General features: G+C 39.9%; 1 protein-coding gene across 1 annotated transcript in view; it reads left to right on the top strand.

Annotated features, from left to right (window-relative positions):
- Positions 1–8,369, top strand: part of LOC113119077 (forkhead box protein O6-like) — a 32,210-nt gene extending 23,841 nt beyond the window's left edge. Inside the window, exon 2 of the mRNA XM_026288265.1 lies at positions 3,376–8,369. Coding sequence (XP_026144050.1) covers positions 3,376–5,046 — 1,671 coding nt within the window. The 3' untranslated portion in view covers positions 5,047–8,369. The remainder of the gene's footprint in view (positions 1–3,375) is intronic.
- Positions 8,370–15,626: the final 7,257 nt, after the last annotated feature.

The raw sequence follows: 15,626 nt of genomic DNA, 5'->3' as shown, positions 1-15,626 counted from the left end.
CAAGCTTTCTACAACAAGCTCATGTGCAGACGGCTGTTTGGTGAGCTGAGGTGTGGAGTGGCGGGGTGCTGGTAGCTACTGTGAAGTCATGTAGCCTATAGTTGACTTGCTAATCACTGTTCCTCTGAGACAGCTCTAGCGACGGTGTGACTGCTGATGATTGAAGCTCTCTAGCGAGTTGGGCGAGTCGTCTGACTGTCAGAGATGAAAGGATGTTTGCAGTTTACCTGCAGCATCAAACGGCATCTGCCTCTCTCTTCCCCCTGCTTCTTGCATAGAGCTCCTCTCTTCCCGTTTCCACAGTAGTCATGGTTACCCCCGCAACAGAGTGTGCTTGCAGGAGCTGTCAGGGCGTCGCGCTCAGATCACCTCGCGCAGGTCGTTTCGGCACGCAGTTCCCACTCGTGACACCACGCTTCAATTTGGCTTTGATTAAGTCAGCCTGGGAAGCATCTGGCTCTTTCACCAGCACGGGGGCTTCTGTAATTTGGCAGAATAACCTAACGAGAATAAAGCCCCCTACTTGGGGGTCGAGGGGACGTAAATGCATCTTGCTTATCCAATTTCTCACCATTCTGAATGGGAGCGCCGCAAAATGCAGCAAATCTGCTACCAGTGTTGGGGGAAGAATTAGCCTCTCAGGTGTGAGGTGACACTGAAACAGCACGCTCTCTGAGATTAGCCTGCTTTACAGTCGATATCCAGCTGTAGTGTAAATTTTGCCAAGGTAATTGGCTCTTTTCAGTGACTGATATCTGACCACTCGTGTGAGCGGTAATAGTTCTCAGAATCACTACGGAAAACAAGAGGTTGCTTTCCGTAAGGGGTTGTGATGGGGGATTATGGAGTATAGATGGGCTGATAGATGCACTTGAAGCGTAATTATATTGTGGATGATTGAGGGACAGGAAGTAGATTTGTTTTGTCTTATTTGCATTTTCTTTTCAGTCAGAGCAGGTGAATGAAATTAGTAGTGTGATTTGTGGCGGGATGGAGGGTGAGCGAAAAGAAAAGTGATAAACAGATGCGGGACACGGGGGAAGAGAGGAATGAGTGAGAGAACGAGGGAATCTGAGTGAAGGAGGGTGTGAAGAGGCTATGCAGCTTTGAGAGAGATTTTGTGTGTTTGTAGGGAGTGGAGGGAGGGAGTGGTTGCACTACATTATTGTTGCTGTGTACACATCAACACATTATATGCATTGTTGGTAATGTTGAAAATTTGACCGACAGATGATAAAAAGTAACAGAGAGGGAAACAGAGATCAGTTAAAGATGATCAGTTTAAACTCTGATTGTGTACCAGGCCAAGAAAGGACAACTATGAGCATTGTCCCAGGCCCAGGGATGAGAGGCTTCTATGATTATATACTTCACCTCTGTGGGAGAGGGGACCAAACATAAATGTTTTGTCCCAGGCCCTTTGGATTTTAGGCACAGCCATGGTGTGCGAACCGGAATACTGTGACAAGAGCATGCAACAGGAAGAAGCAGATTGAGGGATTTCTCCCCTGAAACCCTTTTGCTTTTTTCATGGATGGATAAGATCAAACTGTCCTAGTATTTTTTTATGTTTCGATGCTGTACTGTCTTAGAGTAGTCATCCTCATTCTTTTTGTTTGCTAATCAAAAACTAGCTGTTTTCAAAGGAATAATTTTCCACCTCAGTAGACACCAACCATTATATATATATATTTTTTTTTTAATTGCAACAGTTTTTTTTTTAATAATATATCAAATTTGTCAATAAATATCTTGTTGGTTTGAATTATTTCTGCATTGTACTTATGGAGTTAATGAATAAATACTTTAAACATGCTATTGAGAATCTTTACACTGAGGTAATGAAGCTATAAGGTATGCAAGACCTTACTATAGTGTGAAATATAAAGTTCATTGTTAGGCAAGATGCACAGAGGAATGTTTTGCTGTGACTTTATTTAATATATAGTACAGCCTTGAGCCTTTATAATAAAAATGTAAGTAATGTAATTTAATGTTTTTTTTTTTTATGAAGACATAGACATATTGATGTGAAATAACTAATGAACTGTGAGTTCTGTGCGGTAGTATACAAAAAAACTACAGTATGTGAACAGGTGTTTCATGTCATACTTGCTAGTGCACAGCTGGAACAATGTATTGACCAATTCACATCTGAGACTATAACTATCATTAACATTCTTGACTCCATTGTTGTTGTACACCAAAGAAAGAGATGCATTTCTCTGCTGAATCTGTACCACTAAATCCTCTCTCTCTCTCTCTCTCTCTCTCTCTCTCTCTCTCTCTCTCTCTCTCTCTCTGTCTCTTTCTGGTTTCCTTTGTCTGGTGCTCCTCCAGGATCTCTAGTGTGCCAAAATCACGCCTCGCTCTCACTTTCTCGTCTCACTCTCTGGCTTTCCCTCATATTTCCCCAAGACTGCAATCGATAGAGGCGTCTGTGATCAGGTTGCCACGTGTGATTCATTTGGGTAACCTTGACTACAGTTTGATGTGCGTGTGGACTTGGCTTGGCTAGCTGCAGCGTGAGTCAGAGAAAGCTTGTGCCATGCAGGAGCTGGTCTGCTTACAGTATTGATTTGCCTGAGCAGCCAAGAGGGGTTTCATCTCTTCCTACAATGAGTGCCCTGAACTGCTTTAGAGTTTTTATAGGAACTTGCATAGTTCTTGTGGGATTAGCACCCTCAGTGGTTTTATTTTGAATATCTGTTTATTTGAATCACACTTGCTTGATAAACAATAGGGGCTTTCACACCAGAGGAGCCTTTCATAGTTCCTAGAACTATTGGCGGAAGTACTCGCTTTTTTGGCGTGTTCGCCCTGCAGAAACTAGTAATGGTTTAGTTCTAGGAACTCTGTTTTGAAAAAAAATTCAATTAGCTCCTACTACAGAGTAGGGTCAAAACAGTTTTATAGGAACTGCCAGTGATGTAAATGTCCAAATGCATATGAAACACCGCCTACCTGGCATTTTTAAAAAGGCATGCAAAAATACTTACTCCATGAACATAGAACACAGCAACAATGGCAGCTCCGATCATGTGTTCTCCATTTAACGGTTGTTGATGTTTGTACCTGGATACCTGGACCCTGCAGGCTAGTTCCTAGAACTAAGTTTCTAGAATTATGTAGTACTTCTAATACTTCTAAAAACACCTTTTTGTATATATACCTTGTATACACTGAAAATGTATTAGAATAATCCTTGTAATAAACCACAGTTCAGGTGTCTGAACCATGTTTTTTTCTTGGAGTATATTATTATCGGTTCATACATTTTCTGTTTAAGATGAAGCCACACACAATGTTAGTGAACCTCAATTCAAAATCACTAATTACTTTGTCTTATTTCTTCCTGTTTTCTCCTTCCCACAGAACTCCATCAGACACAACCTCTCTCTACACACCCGCTTCATCCGTGTTCAAAATGAAGGAACAGGAAAAAGTTCCTGGTGGATGCTTAACCCAGAGGGTGGAAAGATGGGCAAAGGGCCCCGAAGACGAGCTGTATCTATGGACAATGGCACTAAATACCTGAAGAGCCGAGGCCGAGTCAGCCGGAAGAGAGCAGGAGCTGTGGGAATGGGTCGAGAGCTTGGAGGACCCGGAATACAGGGATCGCCAGAACATGGAAGCCCAGCTGGTAAAGGAGTAATTGGAGTCGGGGGTGAAGGGTTTGATACCTGGACAGACCTTCACTCCAGAACAAGCTCCTCTGCGTCAACTTTAAGCGGATGCTTGTCTCCAATTCTGGCTGAGACAGAACCTGATGAACCAGAGGAAGGAGGACTTTCCTGCTCAGCCTCTCCAAGACTGTACCCTAGCCCTACTAGCACAAGATCTCCAGCCCTGGGAACAGGGGGACACTGTCCATCTGTCGAGCTCCCGCACCTAGCTGATCTAACTGGAGCCATCAGCTTGGAAGAGGGCTACTCACAGCCTCTACCACTTAAGCGCAATGGCTTTCACTATGGCCCTGGACCAAAAGGAGAGACCTCCTACTGTGGAACAGTTTATGGCCAACCATCCATGGGCATGCTTAGGCATCATACGCCTATGCAGACAATTCAGGAAAACAAGCCTACCAGCTTCCAGCGTGCTCTTAGGGCATACTCAGAGAACAATGCCCTTGAAAGTCTGCTTGCTGGAGGGTCACAATACTGTGGTAAGGACATAGTTGTGGGGCAAGGAGCAGCATCCCATTCCCTTATGTCACAATCTAACAGCGCCATGCACTCTCACAGCCACAATCAAAGCCAGAATCACAATCATAACCCAGAGCATGGCCACAATCGCAGTTCCAGTCAGAGTCTTCACAACGGCCATGGAGTAACCCACGAGCAAAACCCAAGCCATCATCACAATCCCAATCAAGCTCGTAACCCAAGTCTTGACTACAATCATCACAAACACCACCGTGGCCATGACTACGTTCAATCTCATGACCACAAACTCAATGCTAGTCCCAATCCTAACCACATGCACAATCACCTGCAACACAACAACTCCAGACAACCAGACCTTTCTCCCAGGGTGAACAATGACATGTTGCAACCCTATAATCACAAATCACCCAGCCTTTATGGCTCACATGCTCCCCTACCTTCTACTGCCCTGCCTCCTAACCCTGCCAGTGTCTTGGATGTACCCCAAGACCCTTGTCGCCTGGCTTCAGCCCCCCACCCTCGCCATCAATCCTATCCAGGTTCCCACCTCCACCAGGGCATGACAGAACCCTGGCTGGGGTATTACCACCACACATCACAGAATTCTAATTACCATGGAAACCACCAAGCTAACCATCACCAGGATCTTCACAACCGGTTGCAGTCCGAGCTGGAACTGGATGTGCACCAGGGCAGTCTGGATTGCGATGTGGAATCCATCCTTCTGAATGACTTCATGGACTCAACAGAGGAAATGGGCTTTAATTTTGACGGGTCGCTATCACAGGGTGTTGGCATGGGAATGGGGTTGGGAATGGGAATGGGAGTTTTTGCAGGACCTCAGCAATCACACAACAGCCAGAGTTGGGTGCCTGGGTGAACCGTGGGGGAATTGAGGACCTATATATAAGCAAGTGTTCAACCATACAGCCTTCTGAAGGGCAGTAGGATCAGTTGGGAACTCACATGAACGAACTGACCAAGATTCCCTTTTGCTGATGTCAGATTCTGGACTCATGACTATCCCTTGCTCCATCTCCATACCCCCCCCCCCATTACATTTCCCCTGCTGTGGAATAAAGTCATAGTGCCCTAACTGTCCTTTCTGTGGTTCATGTCCTTCAGTTTGTGCTCAATTCATCACCTCCATGTCTTTCTGGGCAAAAGCTCTGAAGCACTTTACATCGCCATCCATTCCGATGCTGTAACGACCACCCCGCGACCTGGGAGGAATCACATTGTCCGCTGGCCTGGGTTTAATGTATGCAAACGACTTTGTTATCCTTCCTGAACAAAAAAAGTTAATAAATAATTAAGCGTTGGTGTTGTTTTACTAAACATGAGTACAGGATTGAGCAGTTGCTATAGCTGTCTGGGTGTCTGTGCTGTCATTTGTGTATTCGTCAGTGTGTGTGGGTGCTTGAGTGTGGAGCTGCTTTTCTTTGGTACATCTACGCATCTCCTCCCAAGTAGGTCCCTTTACTGTGGGCCAGGACAGTCATCCATCAGACACACTCTATTGATATTCAGCATATCCTTTTTAATCTCCAAAGTAATGCACCGGCTATGCATCACTGTTGCAAATAGAATGTGATGCTCTGAGAGCGCAGGGCTGTTTTTCCCCCGGACACACAACGGCTTAATGTGTTTTGGCGAAAGTGATGATTAAAGTCACTCTGCAGTAAGTGGGGGGCAGGGGGAGGGGTATTAGAAGGAGGTAGGGAGGGCAGAGATAGAAAGATAGAGGGGGAAAAGGAGAAATGCAAATATTATCACTATGCCCCCTTCCTCTCCATTCTGTGAATATATAAAGCTTTCCCTGTAATGAAATAAGAAACGATCCAACACTACCGCACATCCTGTGCAGAGCTCTTTCCTGGTTCACCTCAGCCTAGCTACTCTGTGGCAGCCTTACTTTGTCTTCAACCAATGCACTGGCATTATTTCGGCTACATTAACATTCTTTATTCTTCTGCCTATGCAGCGTTACCCTAGGTTATCAATGATGATTAATCAAATTGATAATTTTGTCAACCCTTATTAACTGTGTGTTTATATAATACAGATCTGGAGTTTGGAAAATTATCCTTAACAAGTTAAAGCTTGACTAACCTGACTAACTATTTGATGGTAGTGCTACCTCAAGGTTGCAAAAGGAAAGGTGTCATCTAATTTCAGGTTTTACAGAATAACAACTCCACCATCTTCCAGAGCCTTTGTGTCCTACACTAGTGAACTGAATGCTGATTAATTCAGTCAGCAAGCAAAAAATTGGTGCTATCTTCTCTGTGCAGACTTCCCCTATCATGTTGCCCTTATCCAGTGATCTCCCAGACTCAAGTAATTAAGTGCAAGAGTACTGTATATTTTCTCATTCTGGGTGCAACATAACACCAAGGGTTCAAACAGAAAGACTTCTCCAATTATTACATGGTTTGAAAACATATGGGGCACGTTTATGCACAAATCATAGATAAAAGTTGTCTTAACCTATTATGGCCACTACATAGGGATGGACAAATTAATGGAAACATCACATGGAAAAGGAGCTTCACTTTGAAGCAATTAAATCATAGACTGTAATTACAAAGGAGTTTATTAGGTTGATTGACAATTACAAAACATGTCAGGAGTAAAAAAAAAAAAGGTCTGACAGTTAGCACTTATGAGAGCTTTCAAAGCAATGTGAAGCGACTAACAGGGTTTTAAAGCCGAATGGTTTGTATGTGATTTGCCGGTGCATCCATGTCAAAGATTGCTAAATTATTTATTTGTCAAGAGAGACAGGATCAAAAATAATGATAGCATTTGCCAAACAGTAAAAATGCATGGGCAAAGACTAACAGAAGTCGCAACTCAGTGCACTCTGACAATCAAAAACATATCAAGCAGCATCAAAAACCATAGGCTATATGAATCAGTATTTCTCTCACCATGTCTTCACAAAAGGCATTTTCTAGCATCAGAGAGCAAAAGCACTGTTCACTTGTGATGTCCCATAATTACAGGATTATAATGTCTCTGTGCACACTACTAAACAAATGCAAGAGTAATTTCATGGCTGCCAGGATAAAGTCACCTTCCATGGCCAATCACTAAATCAGAACATCTTTGAATTTTTATGTAAATTTATGGAACACAAAGAGTAGATTTGGAGAGGTTTGTATCTCTTTAGCATTCCAACAAGAATGTGCCGTGAAGGAACTCTTATTAATTCCTATTGATATGCTGTTTGGTGTTTCAGGTTATTTTGTCCACTCTTTGCATCATCACTTGCTTTTGTCTACCATTATTAATGTCCCATAAAGTGCATCCCCATCCCCCACACTCTTTTATTTATTTTTTTGTTATATATGTTGCCAGGTGCTTTCTCAGAGGCTGAAATTGTCCAGAGATACATGACTTGGATGCAGCTTTTTGTTCTGCTTAAATTTTGATGAGGAAAAACGTACATGGAGAGAGAAATGGAGAGTGCAGTTAAAAAAGATAAAGGAAGCTGACAGAGAGTGAGTTGAAAAGGACGGCACTAGGTTGCTTGAAAGAAGAAGAAAAAAAATCTCTCACAGACAGAGATGGTGTGTGTTTTGTGCATGAGAGAGAGAGTCTGTCAGAGAAGCTTCTCTCAGCAGAGCTGTTTGAATCAGGACAAATGTCAAGTGGCTCTCTACAGTGTTTCTCACACAGGCCGATCAGATAGCCATCCCTCTTTCTCACTGTCTCTCTTTCCTGCCAAGGACAATGAGCCCTGTCTTCATCCGCTTTCATTCCCGTCTTTATGTTTTTTCGAGGTGGCCAGGAATATGTTGTTATCCAACTGTGATTTTGATTGCTGGCCTACGCCTGCTTCAGAGCTCAGCTTCGTGTGTGTGTGTGTGTGTGTGTGTGTGTAGCACAGTGACGTACCTGAAATGATATGAAAATGAACTCAAATCGTGCCCTGGTATTTCCTATGCCTGGCTATCAATAATATAATATACACAGTTTATATTTATTGGGTATAAAGATGGGCTTGTGGATGACAGTATGGAGCTCCTGTATCCCATTCATCTATATTACAAGATCATGATTCTATTACAGTTCATTTCTGTTACATGCTGTACAAAAATCTGTATGGAGAAAATTGTATAATATTTTTTGACAAGCAAATATCAGTTTTATTTCTTTTTTTAAATGATGTATCTGCTCATCTTGTGGCCGGTAAAATAAAACAAAAGAGAAACTTGAAAATCCTGAAAGCCTTTTTCTGCTAATGTGTGCACATTTTTTATTTTATTTTTTTTGGGTTCAGACAACAATGCATTTAAAGGCACTTACCTCAGTATTTTGAATGACTTCTGAGTGAAACTAAACACTAAATGAGGACGAAAAAGAGTAGCACTTGCATTATAGAAAATGATTTTTTTAGGAAAACATCTGAGACAAACTAAATATTAAATAAACCCCATAAATGATAATTCAATTAAGTCTCCGGAGCTATGAGAGCATGACCCCTGAGCAATAAATGTTTCCTTTGGGATTCCACAGAGGTCAATAAGAATAATCCTCATTATGCGTGTTATCGTGTGTGTCATGAGAATCTCATATGGTTTCAACAGGAAAAGCAGTTCATACTGAGAATCAGCATTTTAAGACCTAGTGAGCTGCTGTTTACTGCTGCCTTGATTTGAAATGCTTTAAATAGACAGCAACTCCTCACACAAATCGCAACGATTGACATCCTCATGTTGCTAAGCTAACAACGGTATTCGATAATCAGCAAAGCAAATATTGTGGAGAATAAACGCATTCAGTAGTGAATATAAAATACATTTAATTAGAATTTACATTGTTCGCTATTCTGCCATCACTATAATTCGTAACTCATTCTAGTATTGCCTTGCAGTGCTGCATTAGAGTTTTGCTAAAGAGACATACTTAGTGTGCCTACCTTTTTTTGGACAACCGTCATATTGGAAGCACATTTATGAGGCAGTTCAGTAGGTTTTGGAATGTAATTGTATTCACTGTAAAAGTGCATCATTTACTATGGATGTGTGTGTGTGTGTGTGTGTGTGTGTGTGTGTGTGTGTGTGTGTGTGTGTGTGTGTGTGTGTGTGTGTGTGTGTGTGTGTGTGTGTGTGTGTGTGTGTGAGATAAGGCTCGTTAACACCCCTGATGCTGTTCCACAGCTGTCCTCGTCCCTGTGGAAGCAGTCTCACTGAGGGAATGCCGGCATCTGCAGTGCCATACTGTTCCACATCTTTCTCTGAGATTCACACACACACACACACACACACACACACTGCTGCTTGTCTAATTGACTCCGCTCATCTCTGGCTCTGCCTCACCTCCACAGGCGACTGTGCGTGAGCGAGAAACGGACAACTGAGTCGTGAGAGAAAAAAGCGAGGGAAACGGTACTGGAAACACATGCTCGCTCTGAACACGACTCCTCCTCTCTTCCCTGGGGAAACAGATAACCATAAAAACTGATTATTTTAATTTAGTTTTAACGGAATATTCTGTCATCATTTACTAACACCATTAACTTTTAGTTGTTCAAAACATGTTTGACTTTTAGGTGTTTTTTTTTTTTTTTTTTTTTTTTAAATCAATCTCCTAACTGTCAAAACTCTGAATGGAACCCAATCCTTTTCTTTCTCTTTTTTTAAAAAAAAAAGTGTCTAGACATCTTGTGCACTATATCTTAAATGCTCTTAATCATGCTATAGCTTTGTGTGAGAAGCAGACTGGAATATACACTTTCAGTCAAATGATCGTCTCTTCTGCTAATGCTCTTACATTATCAAAATCTAATTTTTAAAAAATAGTTTATTTAAATGCTTTATGGTTTTATTAGAATTTTAATTAACGCTTGTTATATATTTCTGACATTTTTATATATATTTTTTTTCTGTTTTTAAATATGCCTGTACAGTTTTTATAAATTGTTTTACTTTTGGTTATTAGTACATCAAGTTAAAACTAAATTAAAATGAGAAATGTTGCCGAAACAAGATACGTTTTTTTTTTTTTTTTATGGTTTTAAATTTAGTTTTAGGAAACTAATAACCATTCTCTCAGTACTCTTATTATATTATATTATATTATATTATATTATATTATATTATATTATATTATATTATATTATATTATATTATATTATATTATATTATATAAGAGCCATTTAACAGTGCTTAATTATTATTATTATTATTATTATTATTTATTTATATTTTTATTTTATTTATTTTTTACTTTGGGAGATTGAAAGATGCTGGTCACTATGAACTGTTGTATTCATTTACATGTACGTATTTAGCAGGCACTTTTATCCAGAGCATCTTACAAAAAAAGAAACAAAGCAATTCATCGAAGAGCCAACAATCTTTCCAGTGTTAGTATCAAAAAGAAAGGTGTGAAGATTCCAAGGGGGAAATAACAGTTTTTGAACAAGATGGGGTGAGTAAAAAAAAAAAAAAAATGTAATTTTAGACAAACTAATCATTTAAACTTGCATCCCTATAGGATAAACTGTCTGGAAAATGGATGGATGGATGGATGATTTTTACCATTCCAAATATCAGGTAAATGTAACATCTGAATATTCAAAAAAAGCATTGTGTTCATACTCAAATGTGAGGCTTTATTACAGACCCCTTCTCCACGTGCTCTGTAAGTATCAAGCGCAGCCATTAACGTCAGACAATAGAAGCTTCCGGATTCACGGGCCCTTTTCATCCCTGAGAGCAGGATTTGTCAAAACAGCATGTGTTATTGAACCCGGGTTTCTCACCGTGCTCAATGCAAATGAGAGCAGCCTGATTTATTCCCAGTGTTTGATGGATTTATTCTGACAGAGGAAGTGACAGCGCGGTGACAGCCATGCCCCCCCCCTCCCCCCAACCTTTTCTATTTCAATTCCTATTCTATAAGGCATTCTATTCTCAAATTCTTTTTCAGCTCTCAGGGCTCTTTCTCAGCATTGTGGTGTAGAAAGGGCTGCATTATTCATGATTATAATATTCATTGTCATTTCATATACCACCTCTGATTTGCACTCCATCCCCGTGCTCTCTGATAACTGCGGAGACTTTGAGGAACTTCTTTGAGCAATAGGCTTATATGTCTTTTCAGTGACTTCATTTGAGCTTCATTATGCACACACCATGAAGTCATATGGACTTGTTGAAATTGTGTTTAATTTGGCATGACACATAAGCCTTGAATTACATTTGACCGAGTGGAGGGTTGTTTTAATACTGAAGCGTCATTCACACCGGCAGCGATTTGAAGTGCAACCAGCAATGGTTCATCGTTAAATGCTGTTTTACTCTAGATGTGTTTTAAAGAGATACCAAAGAGGATCATAACCAACCTCCATCACATACAGGATGCAAACTGATATCTAAACATATTTTATTTTTTCAAACATTTGAATATTAAACTGAATAAAACTTTGACGAGACATGTTTTCTGGTTTGGTCGGATGACTTTAGACAGATATACCCCATTCGCAAGAGTACAGAATTCAGTCAGGGAGCGTGTGCACTGAACACAACGCCGAATTATCTGAATGCCTCTGATTGGCCACTGGATTCATAAGAGCAAATGAATCGGATGATTGGTTATAATGCGCAATGTTGTACAAACATGTAAAAAGAAATGTAATGCAGCATGACCAGATCTAAATATCATGCCGTACATGGACAGATTTGATTTCATTTTCACATTACTTGCAATAGATTGTCCAAGTACCCACACTTTGGGTTTTATTGGTGCAGAGTTGAGTAGCCTATATTTATTTTGTACATAATTTGCAACTGATTTGATCACTTAATTAGAATCACCAGAAATTAAAGTGTGTCCCATCAGGTTATGAAAAGTTGTACACACACCTGTGGTCTTCATCCTCACTTGAACACTTGGGCCAAATACAGGAAATAAACCATTTAAGTCGTCAGGTTATCAAGTGCAAAGACTACAAGTGTGGGTATTTGGACAGCGTATTAGTTTAAGACATAGACTTGGTTGAAGACATCCCATCCCATTGGTTGAAGTGTCCAAGAGTTGATCATGGCCTAAAGGGATAGTTCTTTCAAAAATGAAGTCGTCATCAATGTTTAGGCTACTACACCTCAATCTGTTTCAAAGTATTTTTTTTTCATTCAGTTGGCGAAATATGTTAATTCAGAATACCCTGCCACATCAAACACAAAAGAAACATCAATGCTGCATATTAGAGGAGTTTAAAGTTTAATTACATTATATAGGCTACTTTTGCAAGTTTGTGTAAAATGCATGTTTATATAATATTTTTTTTAATGAAAAATAATTGTATTATTAATTTAAATACTATGAACCCACATTAAAAAGCTCCAAAATGAGTGATAAATGCCTTTGCGTTTTTTATTTTTTATTTTTTAGCTTATGTAACTGGAATCATGATATTTGCATTTTAATGGTGGCATTTTGCACACTCCGTACCAGCTAACAGCTGCATATAGATACTGATCAACGCATACAGGTTTAACAGGTTAAACAGAGCACATCTTATATGGTAAACAGAAGCTTAACCGTGCATGATCGACACACAAGAACAAACTTCAGCGAATCTTTGTGGAAGTGCAAGAGTGTTTGCGCAATACTGTATTTGCTTAATCACTGATTTGCAAACAACATAACATTTCAAAGTCCTGACTAATGCCTCTATTAGCGTGTAAATAAAGTCGAGGAGATGAGTGGAGAGCAGTGCAAGCTCAAGTATTCTCTGACAGAGCAAATGCTCCTCTCCTCGGGCCTGCGCAGGACAGTAATGCTGAACTCCTGCTCTTGCTGCAGGCCGCTGGACTGTCTGCTATGATAATGATGATGATGGGTTGAAGGTGATAATAGCTGCTGTCTGAGTGAATTCTCCAGGGTCGTGCTATGATGGATAACATCGGAGGTGTTTCGTAACATGCCGGACGTGGGTGGAGGTCATCCCTGCTGCACCGATATTGCTATGCAGGATCAAAATAAATCATGCGCTTGCCTTAACTAGTGTATAACGAATGCATTTCTGTATCGGTTTGGCGATTGAGAATAGCTGTGTGTGAGGGTTGTGTGGTCCCCCGCTGGCTGGGGTCCCGGCTGTTTGAAGCACGTTTTGATCAGCGCTGGATCTGCGAGATCAGAAAGTGGATCAGGAGCTCCCAGGGGAGTGTCATTTACACGTGCCTCCTACCGAGGAGAGAACGCGCTGCAATTATACGTTTGTTAAAATACTTATGTTTAACGCTGCATGTCCCAAAACATATTCACTTACTCAGAAAGGGCAATTTTTTGGCCCACACTTTAAAATAATATTATGGCCTCAACTTATAGTATTGATCGTATTGTCATGGAATCACTAACCCACCCTGACTGTGCCGAGTCTTTGTATTTATGATTTATAAGTGTGCAAACAACACAACAGTGTCTGAATTACCAATGATATATATATATTTTATTTTTTTGGTTTGCCATTTTTGCTATGTTTCTGTGTCCTACGCACATCATCCTCTAAGAAGTGACATAATTTCTGATGGAGAAACAACAACTTTACATACATACATAATTAAATATGATGTATTATGACAAATTCAGTGAGTTGATGTGTCATAAGCTGGTGTCAGAAATCATTATGATAACATCAAAATTGAGTCGCCTTCTCAATGTGTATACAGTAATCAAGCTATAATTAGGCTTAAATGTTTAAGAGCACTTAACCAGAGCATATTTCTGTTATGAGTCCGTTATGCTATTATCTAAACATCTTTCCTTTTTGGATTTTGAAAGATACTGCAATTAATTTTGACAAACTTAAATTGTTTGTACATATTTTGTAGCTTATTACTAAAGAATACAGTAGATATGGTGAAATAGTAGATAAAGTTTACCACATATACTAATATAGCTGTTTCATAAAGTAACATATTAAAACAAAACAACTTTTCGCATCATTCTTTGTGGCAGCCTGAAAATATATAAACAAAGCATCAGTTATCCATCTATGTATTTACTTTGCTCTTCTTATTTTTTATTTTTTTACATCTAAAAAACAGTTTGTCTTTGGTGGTAAAGGGAGACATATAAAGTTCATCCACCCTACAAATACACCTCAAAAGATTTAAAGCCTAGACAACAAACATAGCAACTGAATAATTCCTATTTAATAATTCATCAATTACCTCAAAATATGAGCTTCGTCCTTTTAACCCTGTGGTACAAATGCCGCTTTTCTTTTTAACAAACTGAGCAACTAGTCAAAATCATTGTCTTTGGTGATGGACAAAATGCCAGTAGTGCAGCACATGAACATTAGGGGATGAATAACCCAGAATATTCCTTTAAAAACCTGATTCTCATATAACTGGTGCCTCCAGATATATACCACAGCCTCCAGCAGACACACATCCACTCTCAGCAGCTAATCATGAGCTGTAATGGATGCCAGAACCACTGCAGCTCACTGGATCACTGGTGCCATTCAAGACTCATTTACTGAGATGACACAGCAGCCATAGGCCGAGCTCGGGAATGAGTCAGATGATCTGTCAATCACTGATCATGTGACTGCTGACTGACTGCCCATTAGTGTCCATCACTATGTCTGCATGTGCTCATCACATCACTAATTGTGTGTCTTACACTGACTATATGTGTGAATGTGAGAGCTTGCTTGAATTGAGAGTGTTATTAATGATTTACATTTTAACACTCCCATCAATCACAGCGTGTGAAGCCTTGTGTGAAACTCCAAGTCACACCCTCCGTTTCTTCATGCGTGTCTGTCGGTGTACTTGAGAGAAATTCCCTGTAGATGCAGGCCTCTTTTCTTCGCCATTGCTTATTATCTTGCCAATATTTACATTTGGGTAATTCTTAGGAAACATTTGTGCCTGGCAATTTTAGGAGTTTAAATTATATTAATAGCAGTTATTAATAAATCGGTATTTGCAATGTTATCAATATTTAAAACCAGCACTGTAACCACCATCAGAAGATGTATCACCTAATATTAAGATAAATGTTCTTTTTAAACCATTACTCCCAAGCCAATAATGTGATATATGAGCAATACAACACCTGTACACACTGCTTTTTCCTGCCATGGATTCAAATCTAAAGTTAACAGTTGATCGTCTTAGTCCAAGCCTCCGCTAGTTCGCTAGTCATTAATAACTTATTGTATTACTGTATTATGTGTATTAATTCTTCAGCTCAATCTCATATTCAGCATAATACATTAGCTTGAATGTGCTGAGGAAAGCGATATCTTTGTCGCAGTATTCTTTCATCTGCTAACGGTGATTTCTGATGACAGTGCTGCAGTGTATTTATTGTCTGCATCTTACAATGTGTTGTTGAAAAGTAACTTCCTTGTTTACAACCCTGTTTCAGTCTCTTTAAAATACAAATTTCTTTACTGATAACTCTCTTGTCGCCATCTAACAGTGG

This window comes from Carassius auratus, chromosome 19, assembly GCF_003368295.1.
Source record: "Carassius auratus strain Wakin chromosome 19, ASM336829v1, whole genome shotgun sequence".
NCBI classification, from domain to species: domain Eukaryota; kingdom Metazoa; phylum Chordata; class Actinopteri; order Cypriniformes; family Cyprinidae; genus Carassius; species Carassius auratus.
This window is presented reverse-complemented; position numbering and strand designations above follow the sequence as displayed.